We start from the raw sequence: 23,960 nt of genomic DNA on the forward strand, positions 1-23,960 counted from the left end.
TCCAATGGACCAAGTGCAAAACACAGCTGAGTCCCTCAGCCAGGATGGTGGTGCCTCAGGGAAAACATTATTTAAGAGCAGGCAAAACACACTGAACAGGGAGAACAGGAAGGAAAAAAGACTAAGAAAAAGCAATGTGAACTCCAAGGTCAGAGAAGAGGGTGGAAGAGGTGCTCAAGCTGCCAGATCTCCCTGCAGCTCAAGGGGACCATGCTGGAACAGATGACAAAACTACAGCCTGTGGAGCTCCCCAGACCAGAATAGGTAGATAATCCTTGAAGGAACTGTGGCCTATGGAGAGGCCAGACCGGAGATGACTTTTCTGGAAGGTCTGCAGTCCATGAAACCATCCGTGCTGGAACAGGGAAAAACTGTGAGGAGCAAGGAGCAGCAGAGAGGAGCTGTTATGGACTGGACATAAACCTCCCATTACTCCTCCCCCTTCACTGCTTGTGGAGAATAGAGAAATCAGAAATTAAGAAGTAAGTGAGCAGCTGGGTGGGAGTTTGGCCCTCAGCCAATGTTAACTCATCAAATCAACAAATGTAATAACCATTTCATGGACTGAACAAAAGACAGGGCAAGTGTGAGGTATCATTTTGCAACTGGGTTATTTAGTCCTTCCTAAACAATTCACAGAACTCATCTATCTACACTGCATTGTTCTGACTAAGCACTTCTCAGTATCCTGCACAGTCATAACTGGCAATCATTTCTGCCTGTAATGAGCACTAGAAAAGTCTTTCAATTAGTGACATAGGATTAATATGAATGACAGTTTCTGAGTAACTTTAAGGCTGGACTTCCAGTCCCATACTGCTACCTTAGTTTATGTTACACTTGAGCATGTTTTAGTAACCTCACTATCACCTTCTTAAAAAAACCAAGGTTTATTATTCAGAAACAATTTTTCTAAGGATTTTCACCTAATGGAAGATAGTTTTCAGATAATGTTTAGAATACTGGGAAGAATTTCAGTTGCTTTATACAAACATTTTGCAGACAACTTACTTTTTTCTTCTCTTCAGTTTTGGCATGCATGCATGTACTATTCAAAACAAGCACAAAGATGGATTAATTCAAAGTTTAGTTGGAACAATATAAGTAAGAGAAATCACACTTCATATAAAACACCTATTTAAATTAAGAGTTCAGAAGAAGCACTTGAGCATGCAGAGGGGCTCAAGAGAACAAAAATGGTCCTAAACTAAGACTCCATCTGTTGCAGGAAATATTTTCATGTATAGAAAACACAGCCATAGCTATTAGAAGTACGCATTCTTACAACAATGTCAATGAGACCAAGCAGGAAGCTGGTCTGAAAAGTTTGTGTGCTACTTTTTTAGCATGGGATACAATTCAAAAAGTAACATTCATCTGATATCTTCTGAGAAAAAGCGGACATGTCCAGATCAGGCATTACCGAAAACAGAGGATCATAAAGCACAAGAAGCCTATGGGAGTTCTAAGAAGGTACCTCATACACAGAATGGCTTGGCAAAGTTCTAAGGATATAAATCTCTGTTGAAGTCTGGAAGAGAAATCTGTATTCATATTAATGCACTGACACAAAATCTGCCATGATACTGTATTTTACAGTCTTTTATATTGATTTAGGAGCAATGTTAAGCACTGTTGGACTATTTAGTTGTTGGAGTGCTTTGTTTTTTAATTCATTCTGATTTGAACTTTATTCTTCTACTCAAACCAGTGACGACATTTGCTCCTGCCTGCACCTGTTGAATTTAGCATGGTTCATTTACCACTTATATAAATATCAATGCTTCAGGAAAGCACTTTTTCATTTAAAATAAATCCATTAGATGTTCCATGTCACTAATTTGGTTTTTTCCTGCTGCCTCTTGCTTACAGACACCTGAAGTTTGCTCATCTCTCTCTCACAGCTCATCACTGATCTCAGGGGATGCAGCTGGAGTTCAAGCACTCTAAAATACTAAATATGAACAAGACATATTGTAGTCCTCTGCAGATCTTCAGAGTAAGTCTGATCACTCATGGAACCAGATGTTTTGTTATCTCCAGATTAGGCACAGACTTCATTTCACACAGGGAAATGGCTTCATTCCACCATCTATCATGTTTTTGGAATCCTTCCTTTCCAGCCCAGACTGCACCAATCATGTTTCCGACTCTTTTCACAACTGAATTTTTATTAGTGCATCATACGTCTGGCAGGCATTTTTGAGAATGGGAAAGGGGAACAAGTATTAACGGAGAGGATCAGACCCATATTTACTCTGTGAGAGACTACTGATTAGGTACTGATATGCAGGAAATAATACACAGCGCATTTACAGAAGCGTTAACTTCCCTGTGTATGATTCTGGATAAAAATCTATCCTATTAGCTTCAACGAAGCTCTTGAAAAATGAGGGCACTATCGCTGAGATCCTAGAAAACCTAAAAAGTTACTTTCAGTAACTGTTTCAGATAAGTGTTCCTCCAAGTCCTTGACAGTCGTTCTTTCAACCCTTTCAAACACACTAGGCACCTAAGTCATGCCAAATAGAACTCTTCATCTACATGGGATTGTTCCCTCTTGATACAATCAGAGATGAAAAGCACATGATGGGGGTCTGGTTTGATGGGATTTTGTTTTTAGTGATTTTTGCACAACAAAAGTCATTCAACTTTGTGGGACTTAAAAATGCTCTCTGTCTTCCCAAGAAGCACAACTCAATACTACACTGCATACTACCAAAAGACAACAACACTGCCATACACACAGGTCTTTGAGTCTTTCCATCCAGTTTTGGTTTTTTTTTCATGTACATCAGAAGCAGATATTACATGCTCTCGCGTTTATACACAGTAAATATACAATTTTAAGTAAGATGCCATCAAACAGGATGTTTCAATGTTTTACTATGTTATAAAACATTCAGAAAACTAATAAACTTGCATTAAAAATTGCGTCAATAAAGAAAATAAAGCCTAAAGCACTACAAGTTACTTTCAAAACAGATGCAGGCACATAGAAGTCTTTTCTGTGTATACCAGAAGTTGTTCAGAAGCTTAAAACTGAGACAACGGATAACAGAGAGAAACCAGCAACAAACTGAATAACTAGTAGTAAAACACATCTGTATTTCTGTTTGTACCAGTAACAAGCTTTCTAAGAGCAGTGCTGCAGAACCTCCTTTGGTTCTTCTAGCTCTTAGCTCCAGAACTAAGACAAGGAATAGGGCCACAACTCAAAAGACAATCCCATTTCCCCTAGCTGAATCCATTTCTGCAGTGCTTATACACGCTTACCTCAAAATCACACCACATTTGTGCAAATTAAACTGAAGGTTTTTTTCCATAGAGGACCTTGCCTTACTCTACCCTAAGAAAAGGTACTGTAGAAGAAATGACAATTACTGCACTGCTTACTAATTATCATTGAAGTAGCTAAAAGAAGGGAAAACTTCTTGTATTTTTATTATTGTAATAACAGATATTATCAACTACTTGGTTTTATAATTTAAACATCTGAATAGCCTACCAATGATAGCGGTCTGCCACATGAACAATGACAAAATATTTCTGGTATTCATGTTCAGCTACACTTTACAGACAACACCAGGCAGCATTTCTCTACTTATTTTAGAGAGTTTAACAGTTTTATGTTCCTGTCAGCTAGCAATTAGTTTACTGACCCAATGGTTTCTGTTATTGTCAAATGATATTTATTCTATCTATACTGCTACCCATTGTCTCATTCTTTCATTCTAATTCTCTATAAAGAAACCTTGAAGTACATTAATTGTCAGGACTTGTAAACCTCTCAGATTTGTGGGCAAGCAGGAATTGCTTTCAGGCAAGAGTCATTCATTTTTAAGAAATCTGGAGCTTGTACTTTGAATTTTAGTCTCTGTGGCACGACAAGCCTCTCAAACACAGGATGAATGGAAGCCAAGCAGAATCAACTGACCCTTCAAACTGGTAGTTCCATGGCCCTCTGCTACCACTACTGCTTGTAGTTTTGTCTTCATTGACAAGATTTCTGAGACCGGAAGTGAAAACTCTCATGTCAGTTCCTCACTGCTACTGCTCTGAAAACCTTGAAACAGCTTCTAGAGGAAAGACAGACTTAAAAATCAGAAGCTTAGGGAGAAGAAGACCATAAATATCTCACTTGCCTGAAAGAAAGTTAAAACAGTCACATCCAAAGTGACTGAAGGATAGGGTCAAGACTGTCTTCTTCCTTTACAGCAAACAAAGGGAAAAAAATACATCACGAGGAGAAGAATGAATTAGAGATACAGAAGATTAATTCCTCAGGCTGTGATATAGGAAAATATGCAGCCTCCTTTCTTCCCCAGTGGCTTAAGGAAGATGTCCATGTTTCTCAAGTAACTCTACTTCCAATTTTCACATCACTAGAATAGCTGGTTTAATTTCCTGTTAAGTGTTTTAAATTCATATGTGAGTACAGACTTGTAAAAACAGAAAAGAAAGATAATAAAATTACTTAAGTTTAAACAAGATAAATATTTTTAAAAGCCTACCAAAATCCTGTATACAAAGTGTGCTCTTTTGTGTTGGTAAATAATCCTTTATTTTTCTGAAGAAATCAGGATACTATATTTTTGCATATCTTTGAAAAATAAAACTTAAGTTTAAAAATCACTGAAAGATCTTACATTAATCTTGCAAACTAATCTTTCTTCGCAAGCAATATTAATTCAGTTCTGAAACCATATAAAACTGGAATGTGGGACAGCATTGTACTTCCCCTGGTCAGACCGACCCAGTCTTCTCCTTCCCTGAGCCCTCCTAAGAAATGCCAGCTGTGGAGAGGAAAGTAGAAGACAGAATTGCCTGACAAGACATTGGAACTGTTTTAAAAAAACAAACAAAACCCCATTCTGTTGTCAGAAACTTTCAAAGGAAGTGATTTAATCTACATTAATTTTAAAGATGCCACAAAGTAACAAACTTATTTAACAAAATCATGCTGCTTTCTTGACACAGAACTAATAGATAACACAGAAGGTTACATAACCAGTAAGTTATCTAAGAAATCTTGTGATTGGAAAAGAAAAAAACACCTCTCACATAATGAGACAACCACTTATTTCCTTATCAAACAAATAAAAATTTTTGTTCCCTTGTAAAGACATCATCATTATAGTAAATACATTCATTATTTTTCTAGTTTATTTTAAAAAAATTTAAATATGCACGTTGGAGAAATCCAACCATTACTGCTGTAATTTTAGTAAAGCAATAATACAAACTCTTATGAACTCTCGACACACAGTTTTCAATGCACAGCAAGTAGCCATGAAACTCCCATGCAACTCCCATAAAGATATGGTCTCATAATTAACAAAGACCAAAATCAGAACATAGCCTGACAATGCTGTAATCTATTGGTAATATTAAATGCTCAGTCCTAAGACTTTAATTGCAACAAGACGTGAAGCTCTGAGACTTAAGACTGGCAAAATCTTTTTCAGCAGGCATAGACAAGGAGCACATATTTTGTACATGCTAGTGTGTATAAGTCATTGTTTGCTAGCCTAGCTGTAAGCATGCAACGCAGAACTTTACACATAACTGCAGGACTCCTCTTTTCTCTCTGTGCGTACCTAGGAAAATTTATGGATACACAAAGACACATATAGGTATATGTGTCTCACAAAACTCAAGCACACAAGCACACTCACACACTCACAAAACACAAGCAAAGGATGCTACAAAGATGAAAGAAGAATTGCTTTTCCCTCTAATTTCTATGCTTTTTTACTGATAAAAATGCCAGTCTCTTGCTCCATTTTTTTCCCTTTTGTTAAAAGTAAGGAACTGAAAACAGAATTGCAGCCAAGTAGAACTTAGACAGGCACTACACACAGACACATTTTTGGGAAGTTCTGAACCACCAAACAAAATTTGCAGAAAGACAGCATGGCAACAAGAGGCCTTCATCTGAAGTGGAAACAACAGACACTTCAGAACACTGGGATTAAAAAAAGTAGGTTATAATTACTATGCATGCAAAAGTACAGTTCAAAAACACCCTCTCCCCAGGTTTAAAACAAACACACACAGATGTCAAGAAACAACCATGAGATGATACACTTAAAATAGTAATGTCTGTTTACAAATTCAAGTTGCTGCTTGGTGGAAACTTGATTTCTATAACATGTCCCCAAGATACAATCTAATACTAAAATTTATCGTGCGGTAGGTCTACTTTCCAATTACTAGAAGTAAGCATACAAGGTATATAATTAGTTATGACATTGGGACAGGCATACATGTTTCAACACAGACAGAACTCTGAACAAACTTTTTGGCAGTATATGACAGAAGATTTAAATTGAAAGCTCAAAGGCAGGGTATACTGTATTATAGAAAAAAAAAAAAAACACTCTGTAACTTAAAAAGTTCTCACACCAAATGATTTTTTAAAGGTATGAGCATATTCAGCTGAAACACCCTTCATAAACTGGAGAGAAAAAAATATTGCCCTGAAGCACCAAAATGGGCTGGCTGTATTGCAAATTAAGAAAAAGAAACTCAATCCTTTGAATGGTTTCTTTTCTTTCAGTGAAAGGGTGTAATTCTTCCCTAAAGACTATATTATGACAAAACATTTATATAAATCAAAGAAGATTTCTTTAATGACTGTGGGCATGGAATCTTAAATCTGGGATGAAACACTGAATTGTATCAATTCTAAAATAAATTAGGCAAGGATTATACAAGTAGTACTTATCTTGGCACTAAAAAAAGAAAAAGGGAAGAAAAAAGGACATTACTGTCAAAGACACTATCAACACACTTTCAACAGGCAGTCCCTGGGAGGGCCTTTAGGACTAACTTCAGAAGTGAACTCTAAGCAGTTCAATTAGGTATTCAGCTTCTACATGTTTTCATTTAAGAAACCAACAAGACACCAAATGACATATCATGGTCATGTCCATATGGATTAACCCTACGGACGTCTTGTCTCATTCTACAGAAAGAATTAGACTTCAGCTAGTGTAAACAAGCTTTCTCAAATGTCTGAAAGGGTCTTCTTACTCTGCCATCTTCCCTACAAACAAGTACTTTAATTTGTCATTTTTTGAATGGGATCCCATGATTGCAGTTTTCTGTACCAGGAAACACTGAACCTGTCTCTGTAAATGAAATTCAAAGTACATAAATTTGTGAGGCAGACATCTTAGAAAGTACGCCTTAAGCTAAAATGATCATAATTGATGGGCTTTTCCAGCCTGGAATTCATGAAGCTAATATTTCCATAAGACACAGTAGAAACTTTTTAGAGTTTTCAAGTGTTTAGAAAACAAGTTTACATATTCTCGATACACAAACCAACCAGGTACTTCAATTTTGGTAATATCTTATAAAGGTTAAGAGCATAACACCTCTAATTTCACACTCTCAGACAAACTTCAAGCAAAAAATATACACTGCCTTTCCAAAATTAATATAGTAATGCTACCTCCATTAGCTTAGGTAACATTACTTAAGAGAGATGAAGTAGCACTGTTGGCAGAAATACTTCTTCTGTCAGCACACACCATGTCCTATCTAAACAAAATCTGACATTAACTCTTTTTTCCCTGTTTTAGATACTTAACAAAACACACAGCCCTTGTTGAATATTTGGAAACAGTGCGCCTGTTCGTATGATGAAAGAAATAAAATTTTCAGAGACAGGGCTTCCCATGAACAACACACAGCACCAGATGCTATTCCTTCTGAAGCTGAAAGAGTTAAGTGTTTATCCGTTGATTCATCATCATCACATCATCATCATCATCATGGCCAGTCTTCGTGAACGAAGATTTGGGAAAGGTCATTACCCCTTGAGCCTGCGCAGTGGATTTTTTAGGTGAGACACAGTGTGCGCTGAACTGAGCCCACCCTTTAATCCTGAGGTTCATCTGCCGGGGCCGAGCGAGCTTGGACGGTGGCAGTGAGGTCCTCAGGACGTAGGTTTGTTTAGAATGACCTTCTCTTAGATGGATGGCCTTACAGGGCTGACGAGCTCCATCTGCCCGGAGGAGTTCCCTGACCAGGAATCGAATCCGGGTCGCGGTGGTGAGAGTGCCGCATCCTAACCACTAGACCACCAGGGGTCCTCTATTCGTTGATTAAAACTGTGGTAACAGGGCTAACATGGCATGAAGTTCATTTACTCCAACCTCAACTGTCACAAATATGCCATGTTTCTGTACGAGTAAGGTACTAGAATGCTCTCTGGCTCAGGCCTATAATTCAAGTTTGTAACACATTTTCTTGACATCTTGGGATGAAATTTCAGTATGCTAGATAACAGAGACTTTTAAGTACCAAAGGCCAGCAATGAGTACAGACAAACCATCTAACAAAACACCCAGTACTTCCACTGAAACTATCTAATACCTCGAAGGCACCAACTTCTACCTTCCCTGAAACCTGTGTCTATTTGCACGGAACTCAAAGATTCTGCATACCTATCACAGTGACTGGCAATGCTGCAATTACCTGAATGGTAGTAAAAGAAGTTATCTGCTAAATAGCATGACTTAATTTCAGCTGAGCTCCCATTAACCTTTACATAATTTACGAACTTCTTCTATGCTTTTTACCACTGTGGCACCATATTTTGTCAACACCTATTATTTCACATTATTTTATGTGTAGCCTCAGTTATAAACACTTATTTAAGACTATCTTACTAGGAACAGCAGTAAGACTAAGGACTTCACAGTCCTGTAGGTTTTTCACAGAAATACAGAGATACTTTCTACGACATAACAATAACTAAACATGCACATTATGAAAACATTCCCATGATAATATAATCACAGTATACTCAATCTATATTTATAACAGCAATATAACCCAACATAAAAGGACTGAAGATTCTCTTTTGCAACCCAATGAAATGCCAGACCATTTCTGTCACTTTATTATGTATGACAAAAGGTATAATGCTCTACTTTTTATGCAATATTGCCATCATAAATGGAGGTCATCAGACTTCTTAAAGGAGAGGTGATCCCTAATTGAGGCAAAACATTACAGGGATTCTTCTACAAATCCTCTTCTACACTGTTTTTCCAAAGAAAATATACACAAGAGCTGGCCCTTCACAGAATTAGAGAGAGATCAGAGGTTGCTAGCAGGTCTCATTATCATTACTGTAATATATTTATAAGACACAGGTTCACAACACTGGCTTTGGTTTAAGTAATGTTTATGGCAACATATTCAAATCACAGAATAAGATAACTTTATATCTCAAAAGAAACTCCGTGCATTATATGAGAATGTTGAGAAGGAGATTTTATAATATACAGAACAGATAAGAGAGCTGAAGAACAACAAAGATAAAATAAAAAATGCAAAACTCCAAAAAGAAACCAATATTTGCTAAAATGTACTCCTAAGATTAAAGGGAGGTAAAATATTTGGTTTCCCTTTCAGCAGTGCACTAATTTTCACAGCCGCCTTTTAGAATTGATCTATGTCTTACTTTTACTCAAGAACTAGAAGTGCTCAAAAAGACTTCTTGGTAACAAAAATTCCAGTTCAGAAAAACCATTATACATACATATATATTTATATATATATTCATATGCATGTATATCATAGAATTAGAATCACAGAATGGGTAAGGTTGGAGGGGTTCATAGCAGGTCATCCAGTTCAACTTCTCTGCTCAAGTAGGGTCATCCCAGAGCACATGGCATAGGATTGTGTCCAGATGGTTCCTGAATATCTCCAGTGAGGGAGACTCCACAACCTCTCTGGACAATCTGTTCCAGTGCATGGTCACCCTCACAGTAAAGAAGTTCTTCCTCATGTTCCTGTGCATCAGTTTCTGCCCATTGTCTCTTGTCCTACTGCTCGATACCACTGAGAAGAGCCTGGCTTCACTCTCTTGACACCCTCCCATCAGATACTGGTAGACACTGATGAGGTCCCCTCTCAGTTGTCTCTTCTTGAAGCTGAACAGGCCCAGTTCTCTCAGCCTTTCCTCACAAGAGAGACACTTCATCAGTCCCCTAATCATCCTTGTAGCCCTCCCCTGGATTCATTCCAGAAGCTCCACATCCAGATGTAGCCTCACCAGGGCTGAGTTAAGGGAGATACCTGAATGGTGTATGTATATACTGTGTAGGGATGGGATGAGGAAGGCAAAGGTTGAGTTCAGCTTGGCAAGGGACATAAAGAATCACAAGAAGGGCTTCTACAGCTATGTTAGCCAGAAAGGGAAGATCAAAGAAGGTGTACCACACTCCCCTCACCACAATCTCAGCCCCAACTCCACCCCAAGAAAAAAGGCTGGAAAACTGGTAACAACAGATGAAAAGAAGGCTGAGGTACTTGACAACTTTTTGCCTTAGTCTTTAATGGCAACCTCCCTCCACATACCTCTGGAGTGGACAGACCTCACACCAGGGACTGGGGAAGCAAAGTGCTTCCCACTGTAAGAGAAGGTCAGGTTTTTGACCATCTGAGGAACCTGATCATACATAATTCTATGGGACATGAAGAGACGCATCCCACAGTCCTGAGGCTGATGTAATTGAGAAGGCACTCTTCATGATACTCAAAAAGTCATGGCAGTCAGGGGAAATCCCAGTTGACTGGAAAAAGGGTAAGACTGAACCCATCTTGAAAAGAGTTAAAAGGAGAAACCTGTGAACTACTGACCTTGCAACCTCCCCTCCATGCCTGTTCCATGAGATCATGGAACAAACCCTTCTAGAAACTGTGCTAAGGCACATGGAGGACAGGGAAGTGTTTCAAGACAACCTAGAGAAAATCTTGCCCGACCAAATTAATGGTCTTCTATGATGCAATGATTAAATCAGTGGACAAGGGAAGGGATATTGGTGTCTTCTACCTGGACTTATGTAAGGCCTTTGACACAGTCTTCCACAATATTCTTCTCTCTAAACTGAAGAGATATGGATTTGATAGATAGAGTATTCATTCGGTGGATGAGGAATTGGTTGGATGATTGCATCCAGAGGGTAGTGGTCAACAGTTCCATGTTCACCTGGATATCAGTGATAAGTGGTGTCCCTCATGGGTCCATACTGAGACCAGTGGTCTTCATCAATAGCACAGACAGGGGGATCGATTACACCCTCAGCAAGTTTGGAGACGACACCAAGCTCAGTGGTGAGATTGACACACCTGAAGGATAGGATGCCATCCAGAAGGACTCAGACAAACTTGAGAAGTGGGCTCATGGGAACCTCATGAGGTTCAATAAGGTCAGGTGCAAGGTGCTGCACCAGGGCTGGGGCAACCACCACTATCAATACAGGCTGAGGAATTAATGGAAGAGAGCAGCTTGTAGAGAATGACATGGGGGACTTGGATGGATGAAAGCCTGGACATGACCCACTAATGTGCACCTGCAGCCCAGAAAGCCAATTGTATCCCGGGCTCCATCAAAAGTAGTGTGGCCAGCAGGTCAAGGGAGGGGATTCTGCCCCTCTACTCTGGTCTGGTGAGACTCCACCTGGAGTGCTGCATCCAGCTCTGGGATCTCTCGCACAGAAAAGACACTGACCTGTTTGAGCAAGTCCAGAGGAGGCCACCAAGTTCATTACAGGGATGGAGCACCTCTCCTATGAGGAAAGGCTGACAAAATTGGGACTGTTCAGCCTGGGGAAGAGGTGGCTTTGGGGTGACCTGATGGCAGTCTTCCAGTACCTGATAGGAGTCTACAAGGAAGATGATGAGAGTCTTTTAACAAGGGAATGTAGGGGGGGATGGCTTCAAACTGAAAGACAGTAGGTTTAGATCAGGCATTAGGGAGAAAATCTTTACTGTGAGGGTGTTGAGGCACTGGAACAAGTTGTCAAGGCAAACTGGGGATGTTCCACCCCTGAAAGTGTTCAAAGCCAGGTTGGATGGGATTTTGAGCAGTCTGGTCTAATGGAAGGTGTCCCTGCCCGTGGTTGGGGGGTTGGAACCAGATCATCTTTAGGGTCCCTTCCAACACAAACCATTCTATGGTTCTGTGATTTGGCTTGTTACAAGGCTAAATTTGTGCTTCTCTGTTATAAACTTAACACCACAACAGCAAAAACAATCCTGAAAACTGATTGCGTTTAAAAGCGAAGATGAATCGTTGTATCCCTCACACCCTTGAGGCTTAAATCTATAAACATGAGGACAAAAGCAGTTCTCTTGACTCCACCACTCCGCAAGTTTCTCTCTTGAAACCGACTGATCTACTGTGATTAGATTCTTCGTGGGTCTGGCAATAGCTACATGAGAAGAGTGGTTTTTTTTGATCCTCCATGTTTAACAGAGGGAAGACAATAACTGCCGGTATGTTCCACAGGTTTATCTAACACACAAATCCTCTGTAGAGCACAGAGACTTCCAAATGCTTCACAGAACTCATACATTATGCAAAACTCATCTCACCATACTGCCCACACCTGTGAACCATTTAATAGGAAAAGGACATATACAAGTAACATGAGAGAACCAGAAAGTTGTACAGAGTTGGAAGGAGGCAAGCCTCTTGCTCTGCTGCTAGGGTGACTAGAGATAGAAGCCTTTTGAAGTTCTTCCAACATTGTACTATCAGCCTCACCCACCCCCCTTCTCCGCTATCACTAGCATCACAGAGCCTTTTCACATCTTATTTTTAAAAGACTACTACTCTAGTATTCAAAAAGACTATCAATCAGCAGATGGTGAACCATTTCTTGCCATTTTCTGACCCCCAAACCAAACCATGAAGAACCAAGCAACTCACTCTCATCCTGCTACTGTCATACTGACAACATCATTCCAAAAGTGTTCAGGAACTGAAGAACTTCCTGCTTACGAAGAATCACTTGATATCACAAATCCTTTAAATATAGCAGCTGATAAGTGAAATTCACCACTGATATGCAAACTAGTACAAGTAACATGTGCATAAGAAGAAATAGAGAAGACTGTAAGTTACATTCCAAAAGCAGAAGTTAAAAAAGAAACACACTTTAATTAATGGAATAAAAATCTGAATCACACATCACTGATTTGCTATTGCTTCCTGTTCCTACTTAACTTCCTTGCTGTCTTACTATTTGAATTATATCAGCTTAAATTTAAATTCACTCAGAAGCCTTAAGTTACATAACACACACAATTTCACACATTGCTTTTTAATATTTGCACCAAAGTGTGAAGAAAATCTTAATGCCAGTTTGTGTACTGAAAAACATAAATTACTCAGCCTCTTCACATTGCTTATAAAATCACTTAGCCAACTGGCTTGTAGTGTCATTTATTTTGATCAGGCATATTTTATGCAACATCAGAAACAAGATATCTTCAAAAGCCAGCTCAAAATATAGCTGATAACTGAAATACAGTCATGGCACAGCACAGAACAAAAAAGTTTTCACTATTACTTATGCAGTATTTACTCTTTTTTTCTAATTCTTAGCATCTTTAGCAGAACAGCAAAACATTGTCCATCATGCTCTCTAGGATTCTGCACAGAATCTCATTCTGGAGAGTTAAGTATTATCAGTAGACTTTTAGAAGCATATAATTGGTATCAGAACGATATAAAAGCACTGCCCAACTGTATTGTAGACTATAAACTACTGTACATAATAATAACTCTTCAGACATACAGATGGGGTATTAGTCCATTTGCTAGTACTAGGAATATATTCGTAACTTCACAGTGAGATGATTAACAAAATCTTTCTTTAACAAAATTGGCACACTGCTAAAACAACGCCAGTGGAGTTACACCAGTAAGAGTTTATCAAAACAACTACATAAGTAATTACTTTGCAATGAAAATTGATGCGTCTTAACAATAAAAGGGGAAAAAGCACTTTCAGGAAAATATTTTCTTCAGTTAAAAAACGTCACTAATCAGGAGTTCCAAATTAATTTACCTGAAATTTATTGAACCTCAATTCAATTTCAAACTAGTTTTATTGGAAAAAATCACTAGGCTAGTTGCAGTAAAGAAAATTGGTTCATCATGCTGAGCACATCTTTCTAAATGTCAAATGCTACATTTCAATAAGAAAATTTATTTGATTCCTAAGTGGCCCTTTCATCTTTGATTTGGAAACCATGTACTAAGTTTTAGATTCATCAAAGCTAATATCAGTCTAGTAATGAAAGGATGTTTTAAACTAAGGGTACTTGTTCCAGCTCATGTCTGAAGATTTTGTTTCCTTAAATATTTGTCTTATTCAAATAAAAAAATCTAATAGCTTCTCTTTTAATTTGAGGTAAGTAGAATTCAGTATCAGCGTTACAAATGTTTCCAGTGTTTGAACAAGAAAAATAAAAAGATTACTTTTGCTGAATTTTCTCTTAAACACATTTTCTTTGGGTGCACTTGTTCCTACAATCAGCTACTATACTGCTGGTCATTTTGGATTCTATCTTATGAATTAAAGCAAAAGGTGCAGCCACGCTTCACTTCTTTAATATCACAAACGTAAAGAAGACCTACAAAGCACGAAAGTCCTATTAATAAATGATGACCACTCATACTTCCTGATGATGTCAATCTAAACAGTTGAAATAAGGAAGTTATAAGAATTTTCCTGTTGCCCACTAGATTTAAAATCTTTAAAATCCTCTTAGCGTGCCATATGGAAAGTTCAAAGGAGGTGACGAGGTTTTATTCAACAGTTTCATAAAACTTTAACTCCAAAACTTTAACTCCACTGATTTCAATGGCTTTACTTCCACTTTCAAGAATAGGACCAACATGAGACCCTTATGCTTTAGGTAGAACTAAGGGGAATTATTAAATTATAATTTAACTATAAATCTATACGTCTAATTTTGTTTTGACCAAAATCTCCTTATGAAATTCATATGAAGTTGTGTATCACACTGTCGTAATACTACTGATAAAAATGTAATTAAAATGCATTCAAAAAGGTCAACTATACAGAGGTCAGGCATAAGCATGTATTTTTTTATGACTGCAAAAACCGAGAGCTCAGAGTTCAGCTGGATTTGGTTAATAGTCAAGGTAAGAGGGGCTTCAAGGAACTTCAGAAGCAAAATGTATTCACTGGATTAAATGGAGGATGTGCCTTAGCACAATGAGGAAGTAGTGTCACAACTAATAACTCTGGCTCTTCAGGCAGTAAGTATAGAATGAACTACTTAGATGCACCCAGATATTCTCAGCCAAATTTATGCTTCAGAAAGGACTACGAAAATCAAGAGTGAATTTGAAGTTTTACTAGCAGGAATATTTCAAAATGCATTGCAATTTGTATTTGTTTTTTTGTTTTCAAGTAATGTGAAAGATTTCCAGATTTCAATTCAAAAATGAGTAAAAAGGAACACTAGTCATAAAGTGTATTATGGGGACTACTTCAAGTACACTTAAGCTTGACAACTTAAAAGTGAAAAGCAATACATTTCTAAGTTATAGAAAACATTCTTCCCTTGTAAATGGCACTTAAATGAAACTAACATGATTGACAAGTACCTTACAAGCAAGCCTTGGCAGCACTTAATGAAACTCCATCTCTTTGCCATTTTAAGTGAAATTCCTTCACAACTGTTTGTCTTTGCAATAACTCCTACAAAGCTCATTAGTGCCAGCCTTGGTTTATCCCCCATGTTGTGCATTTATCCCTGGGATGCATTATCAACATGTGGCACATGTCCCTGACATGCACAGAAGAGTTGCACTCCAGGATAGCAGCATGCGTGACAATAGTGTTGACTCTTACTCCTTTATGGTTGCTGGGATGTAACTGAGAAATCTAATAACTGTGACAGTGGGCCTTTAGGTTTCTCCTTGCCTTTCCAGACAGTGAAGCTGCACAGACACTAATGAAAGGTTAAATGAATAGGAATAGCTGACAAGAGGTACAATAAAGAAGGGACTTGGTAATCCACAGACACTGAGCAGAGATCCTTGGCTCAAGCAGAGAAAGGACAGCACATCGTCAAGTCACAATATTTAAAACAGCTTGCTATACACAGAGGCTTTTGTGTCTGGGTACATGTCTGGCTTTGGAAGAAAAAAAAGATACTGAAAAGAAATTTCAGCATGGGGCACTTCAGCAAATGTCAGGTCACAGAAAGGGAAAAATGTTTTCTGTTTGCTGTTACATCTCTGTATTCAACAGTAAAGAGCATTGACTAAGAACACAAATATAAGTTTCAAAATAATACATATTTTACAAATATGATAAAGTTGCAACATTGATTCAGTATGATTCCAGCTGACAGCATAACAGGTGTTGTACATACACCCAGCTTCATTTACACCTGATAACAGTTAATAATACGGTTTGTATACCCCTAAAATTTTCCCCACAGATAAAGATTTTCTAACAGGCCTAGCTTCTACAGTTGTACATGCAGCAGAACAGTAGACCTAACCAATTGTAATACACTGCAAAAACATAGCTAAACCTCCAGACAGTGCACCAGCTCATGGTGACTTAAAAACTTTTTAGTGGTTAGCTTATGGCATTTTGATTTCACTTGGCTTGTAACTTACAAATCAGCATTATGAACATTACGGTTCTTATAATTAAAAAATAATTGCAATGCCCAACATGGTTTTAAAACTTATCTAGCTTTTCACAGTTTTCTACAAAAATGTGATTTAAGTACACAGTAAGTCATTAAAAAAAAAATTAAAGAGAAACTCTCAAAAGAACTCTCTAAAGGAACAAATCAGAAGCAAATCTGATTATTCAATGAATTTGTGTGGGTTATTTTTACATAAAATATTTCAAGAGACAAGTACTGAAACAGATGCTGTAGATGAAAAAAATTCTCTCTCAAAATCCTTGATTTACCTGGAATAAGAAAAAAATATTTACATATATAACTGGAGTATAAAATACACATATTTATAATACGTGGTGAGAGTATTATGAAAAGATTCTAAATGAGAGAATCTCTTTGAAAAAATACATTAAATTACAGCAGAACTCCTGAATGTACTAAGATTCTAATAATCAACAAATAAAGCGTTTTACTAGCACGGCGTATAATGAGAGCTACTGTGTGAAAAATAAAGAAGACAAAGTTGGTAGTTTATCTCATTGGATTATACAATTTACTTAAATGGCAAATAAGTTTGTCCGAAGTAATACTTATAAAAGTTGCCATATAAATATTAAGCAACAATTATGATCAATGAATTTTTAGAAAAAATATGCCAGAATTCAGGTGGGATGAAAATGAAAAAGAATATGAGGTTTAGACAGATGCTTTTTATTAAGTCATATTAAATGCTATTCCTCTAAATTAAGTACAAATTCCTGGCTAGATTAGGAAGTGACACACATTTCCAAAATGACATATATACTGTCTGGTTTGTATTTTATGAGGAACCTTTTGTATTTCTGGACATGCATATTTTTTTCCTAACACATACTAATAGTGGACATTAAATCAAATTAAATCATTAAATCAAAAGCTCTGTACAAACTAGCAGACTGAAAGTCAGGACTCTTCCATTAAACAATATCCAGTGAAGAAATTATAGTCACATTATAGTGACAGTGTCCAAAGTGCAAAACGGAAAGGGACACTGCCAGAAACATCCACCTTTGAGACAAAAAAAAAAATAAAAAATTGGTTTTTGTATAAAATGCAATGTTTTACTTGGACTTTTTGAAATGTAATTGCTTTGCTGTTGGTAATTTCTGTTTTGTTTGAAATTCACAAGATCTTCTGTTACTTCAGTAACAGAATAATTACATCTCAAAGTCTAATTTCTAGATCTTTGACCCTGAAAAAAAGTTAGGAATCAACCCTCCCTTATTCAGACTATTTTTCCCCTTTATTCTTGCCTATGGCATATCTAATAAAATCATGAAGCTCCCTCTAGCTCTGCAGAAGAGCTTAACTGACCAATGATCCTGTACAGTTCCTTTCCACTTTCAAAAGCAATACTGAGAGTGAGAGCAGTATTTCCCTTACATAATAAGTGTTCTTGTTTCCATGCAGCAGTGTTTTCAATTCAACAGCTTGAAAGGATATGGATAATATGTGAGAACATCTGCTACGAAATACAGAAAATTAAATACAGCTTATTATTCTTCAGCATACTAAAGACCCTCTTAATCATTTCCAACTTATACTGTATTTACCAAATCCTGGTTTGAAATCTTACATTGTTTGACAACCTAATCATGTACGTATTTAAACACACACACACACATACACACCTCCATTCCACCTTCCAATTACCAAGTGCGAAATCATGTAAAGAAGACTCACAGCTAATACCATGGCTCCATTTAGAGACCAGATCTTAAGTACAGAGTGTCTTAGTTAAAACTAATTTGTTTGTATATGCTGGTTTTCCAGAAAACCAGTAATGCCAGTGGTAATTTGCTGACTGTATTTTCACCTACCATAATATTTACACACACCATTTGTAACGGCTTTTATTGTTTAATCTCCATTGCATTTCAGTATTGGATACTATGGAATTACAGTTATTTAGCAGGCTGTAAATAATGGAGTTGGCATGTGCAATTGATATTTAAAATGTCTTACAACAACTGTAAAAGCCTCATTACAGACTAGCAAATCATTTCTAACAAGCAAGTTCAACTTACAAACACCAAAGCAAAACTGTAGTCTATGCTGCAAGCATGTTTGTTTTATTTAAGTGATACACATTTAATGAGGTGTGCAATGGACCATCCATACAAACTTTAAATAAGAAAGTGAAGTTCCAAAGTAATATGGCTATTGTGAAGCTTTTAAAAATAAAACTGAAATAATAAAAATAAAAGAAATTCTGAGTAACAACAGAAAGAATAGCTTACTTTCCCCTCCCCCCCTTTATAAGCTAGTGTCCAATTTCTTCTTTTCTGAACAGCTGTATTATCCAACTTAAGTTGCTCTGCTAATTTCAGTCCCACAAGGACTAACTTGGAAGGCAAAAAAGTACTAGAAAAGATCAATTTGCTGGGAAAGATCAAATGAGAAAACTGTGGGGACAGCACCAGGTCAGAGTATGAAGAACTAAGCAGACCTGTTCTTCATTAACTTAAGCTCTCTTGGGATGTCACACACTACCTGTCCATGGGCTTATTGAACTGCCTAACCATCATCTCTGTACCATTCTTCTGGGCCCAAGTGAATCATATCCTGCTGCTGACAAGTTAGCAGGGGACTGCGGCTGCAACATGAAAGTAGTTTTCTTTCTTGTCTAAATCAGGCAGATTTTTGAAAAGAGGACACAGCACTGACTCGTGACATGGCAAGATGAAATGAGAGGTCTGGGCTGGTCTTCAAGCTGTGTAGATAAAAGTAATCAAATAACACTCCTGGAATGCAAATTGGCATTCTTGACTGCAGCAATTGCACAACCATGAAACATCTCTGACAGCAAGCAAGATTAGGACAAAATGTTATGTAAAGCACTGAACTCAAAAACTCACTAGAAAATTCAAACTGTAACACTTACATTTTAATATAGCAATACTCATCTCTGCTTTTGTCTGTTTTTTTACTTTGTTTACTGTAATCACATACTCGTCTTTCCAAAATGCCTCAACAGTAAAAAGGTAATGTGATTAAAAGCATAGATCTGCTTTTTTCCCCCTAAAATGCAACACAGTTGCATTTTTTACAAAATAATGTACCAAAGCAGGGTTTTTCAATTATGTGTGCAAGATGTGCGCTTAAGGAGCACTTTCAGAATCCCAAGTCTTAAAGAGTTTCAAAATTTGCTCATAACAAATTAGTTTATAATTTACACTTACAATTTTCTGCATCTGGCTCAGGTAAAGGTGAATCATTTGAAATATATAGTAAATTTTAAAATTCATGTGCTTTAGGAATTTAAACCAGAACATGCATAGAGCTAAATGGTTCATTAATACTGGGCAGCTTAAAATGAAACTACAGTGTATCAGACAGCTCAAATGCCCCATTAAATTTCAGATTAAAAATATCCTGCAATTTTAAGGGTAAGGAAAGTTCCACATACTTTTACAGGAACTTGGTATTCTTGTGCAGATCTGCTGATCAGGTTTATTAAATATTACTGTCTGAAATGAACTCAGTAATTAAACTGCGAACATTTGTACTCTGAAACTATGAAAAAAATGCTACCCCATTTTAAAATTCATCTAAGGAGATGGGTTATTATACAGAGGGGAAAATGGAAGATAATGAAAAATAAAAGCCCCCTTACAATAAAAAATATTTCAATGCCTGCTATATACAGCTAACGTACAGATTAAGAAAAGAAATATGTAATATCCTGCTTTGATTTCATACTTAAAAATAGCTTCAAACCATTTTAACTGTCAGCTAGACACACACACAAAAAGACACTCATTGCCACTTTAATCCTGGGTACACCAGATTACTACATGATGTCTTTTGTGCATCAGTTTTACAACAGCTTGACTCTAGGGTAAATGGGAACCATCATAAATCACATGCTGCTTTCAAACCCACTTTAATTTCTGTCAGCATTACTGTAACCACAGTCCTGGGCACATGCTGCTTTTTCCCCCTCCCCCCCCCTTTTTTTTTTTCCTTGTTGCCTACATTTGACAGTTGCATCTCCTACACTCCAATTGTGGCTTTGATCACTGAAACAAGACATGTCATGTTAGGGAGAGAAGGGGAAAACACAAATGCTCCATCGCAAAGTCCCTTCATTCACACAGACATACACTCTACCTATAGTTTGAGTGCTGTGTATACATATATGTAGGTATGCAGGCATAAACATATACATATGCAAGTATACACGGATATATATATAGACACACACACGTGTGTGTGTGTGTGTGCATATGTATGTGTGTATTCAAGGCACACAAGACAAGTCTGTAACATCCCTGGAGTGCGATGACAAAAGCTGACTGAAAGCAGAGCGGTAGTCAAAAGCTGACTGGAAATATACTACTTCATTGAATATGGGCTGGTCACTGTTCATCACTAACTAAGGCTGATCCACGTGTTAATTCTAACAGTTACCATTCTGCAACGTTAAGTGCAGTCTAAAACGAGCCTGTCCTTCGCAGCTGCTAACCTATCCTCACATGACGACCCAGAAAAACAGACTTCAGTAAAATGAGGTCCTCGGTCATTTCGATTTTTAATTTTTAAATTAAAAGGTCGTGAAAGCGCAAACCCTTCTTTGCAAACGTCCTGCTGTAAAAGAGACGGGCGTTTGCACAGCACGTGAAATAAGAAGCAAAAACTTGTTCGAAGCTGGTTGGGGGGGTCCCCCTTCCCTTTTACAGTCAGGGCATCGGCACAACTCTGTTCGGTTAGCAATCGCTGATTGGAGAGGTGCAAACTGCAAGCACATGCACAACAAAAAGAAGAGTTTCGGAGGGAAGGTGGATTTACACTCCTGTCTCCCTGCCGCAGACGTTGTTTCACACGCAAATACACAACTCCTTCCAGGCTCTCAAAGATTACCTTTACATTGTGTGCAAACCTTACTCATTTCCTAGCAGAAGGTGGTGTCCGAAACAGACCACCGTATATCCGATTCAACCACTCCACTCTCCCTCCGTCCATACTCACTTTTTTTACGCTAGTGAAGGCAAGGAGGCGGTAAAAAAGCATGTGGTCATCCCATTTCAACCCCCCAAACTCTAAGTTTACCACAGCCTCTTGGGCATTTTTACCCCAATCCACGCAGCACAGAGCTGATTTATTTATTATCCTCCTCCTTTGCTCGGCTGCTTGCTTATTTGAAGACTGAAACACACCGATGGCGAGGAGGGCTGCTTGTGTTACTGCACAATTTATTAATCAAATCAAACCGAAGTAAAGGCTAGAATGAAAACGAAAGGCTGCTGGAAACTTCTTACCATCTCTGCATGCTGGTTGTCAAGTGCACCCCCTGTCTCTCGAACTCCTTTCAGCGGCAGTGCCTGCACCCTTCCTTTTGCCTCTGGGCTCTCAGCGCCTCACTCTCTCTTTTACCCCCTCTCTTTCCGTCTCCCCCCTTCCGCCCTCCCCCCCCCCCCCCCAGGTGATTTAAACTAAAATCGGAGATTTAAAAAAACAAAAATTATTTTCCCTCCCTCAAAACAAACAAATAAACAAACAAAACCCACCAAACTACCACCACCACCAAAATAAAAAAACCCCGGCAGCAGCAGTGAGAGTCTCTCTCTCCCCCCCGCCCTCTCTCTGACTCTTTCAAAACTTCAGCCCCCGAAGTTCAGCTCAAGCAGCAGGGAGAAAGAAAGAGAAAGAGCTTTCAGCGGAGAGCTGGAAATTATGGGAGGAGGGACCCAGGTTCGGGTCAGAGTCTCCACAGGTTGGTTTGTTGTTGTTGGGATCTTTGGCTGGGGAAGGGGAGGCGGCGGGGGAAGGCTGCGAGCGGGTCCGAGAGAGTAGTGCTGCTTCCTCCTAACTCCGCGCTCTCGGGCGAGGACGGCAGGCAGGGAGGCAGAGGGAAAGGGTAAGAGCAGTCGGGGCGTTGAAAAACTAACTCCATCTGCCTCCTCCCTCACCCGCAAACTTTCTATGCCGGGCGGGGGCCGCGGCAGAGACCGTCCGCGCCCAGCTGTCAAAAACACCCAGCGGCCGCCGCCAACTTCGTGGCGAGGGCGGCTAGCGCGGGCTGCCGCCCCCTCTGCCCTCTTTCCCCTTCCCGCTTCTCCGCCCGCCTGCCCCTCGCAGCGGCTGCGGTCCCTCCCGCTGCTTCTCCTCTTCCTTATCGGCTCCAGGCGCTGCTGGAGCGAGCGAGAGAGAAGGCGGCAAGGCGAAAGCAAGCTGGAGGGAGGGCTGAGAGGGGGCAGAGAGACGGCGCAAAATGGAGCGTAGCCCAAAGGAGGGGGTAAGGAGCCGGAGGGGGAGCGGGGAGAGCGTTAGAAAGGAAACGAAAAGTTAGACAGAGGAAAAGTTTTCGCTCGTGGTGCCGGTTTCCCGCTTCCCACCCATTGCTCCATCAGCTCTCGGGACTCTGCTGCGGCGGCGGCGGCTGCTGCTCGGTGTGGGATCTGAGGAAATTTTTTGTAAAAGGGTGGGATTTTTTTTTTCGGGGGGGGGGGGAAGGGAGGCGGGATGAGGTGAGCCGTCACGGTTGTACGTTCGCAGGGAACAGACAAGAGTCACATCTGTGTGTGACACGGAGCCAAACCGAGCGAAACCCTGCCCCGGCGGCGCCGTGGAAGCGCAGCCGCCGCGCCGGCCCTGGCTCGGCACAGCGCAAGCACACAGCGCCTGGCCCGCTCCCGCTGCCGCTCCCGCGGGGGGACGGGCGGGGCGGGCCCTCTGCGCCCTCCCGCGGCCGTAGGCGGGCCGGCCGGCGCGGCGCTGCCTGGGGCACCGCACGGCGCCGTGTCTCCGGACTGCTGGCCTTCTGTGCCCGCTTTCCCCTCTGAAACCTTTCCTTACCGATTCGAAGCGCGGTTCTTCCACCCGTGCCCCGCTCGCGGCGCAGAGGGGCTGGCAGAGCCGACCTGCGTTGCACAGGATGCCTGGCGGGGGGAAGGTGGCAGGGAGCTGTCAGGCTTCACCTACGGCACCGGCAGCCCGGTCCGTCCGGCTCCTGCCCCGCCCGAGAAGGCGCTGAGGGTCACCAGTGCGGTCAAAGCCGGCTCCCCTCCTCAGGCTCCGTATAAACACGAGGTTTATACACGAGGTTTGAACACGGCCGGACCGTTAAAAACTGAACGTGAGGGGAACTTCCCAGGCACTGTGGAACAGAGACAGCACATTTTGCTCCCTTTTGGTGTAGCTGTACACTTTGATGACCTAGCACTTAGAAAAATTGAGAGGAGATGGGAGGTAGCTGATTTGCACTCCTGATTTTTCCTGCATCTGCTATGGACTAAACCCATGGCAAACTCTTCCGGTAATGAACTGCATGTCCCTGTGAATTACCAACTTCCCAAGCTTGTTAATGATGCCTTAGGGTACCATATTTTGCCATCTTTGTTATTTGTGCGTTTACTGTGGCTGTCAGAAGAGAGAAGGGTAAATGATCTACATTTCTAAATTATCTATATCTATGTAAAACT

At 39.7% G+C, this 23,960-nt stretch overlaps 1 protein-coding gene across 4 annotated transcripts in view; it reads right to left on the bottom strand.

Moving 5' to 3' along the window:
- Positions 1-23,416, bottom strand: part of BNC2 (basonuclin zinc finger protein 2) — a 339,161-nt gene extending 315,745 nt beyond the window's left edge. For 2 of the 4 annotated variants that reach the window (XM_064641042.1, XM_064641040.1), the window contains exon 1: positions 22,875-23,171. In XM_064641042.1, coding sequence (XP_064497112.1) covers positions 22,875-22,886 — 12 coding nt within the window. In that variant the 5' untranslated portion in view covers positions 22,887-23,171. Of the gene's footprint in view, positions 1-21,797; positions 21,933-22,874; positions 23,172-23,334 lie in introns of those variants that run through there. The other 2 variants (XM_064641043.1, XM_064641041.1) reach the window with 2 other exon arrangements.
- Positions 23,417-23,960: the final 544 nt, after the last annotated feature.

Source organism: Pseudopipra pipra, chromosome Z (assembly GCF_036250125.1).
Source record: "Pseudopipra pipra isolate bDixPip1 chromosome Z, bDixPip1.hap1, whole genome shotgun sequence".
Taxonomy (NCBI): Eukaryota; Metazoa; Chordata; class Aves; order Passeriformes; family Pipridae; genus Pseudopipra; species Pseudopipra pipra.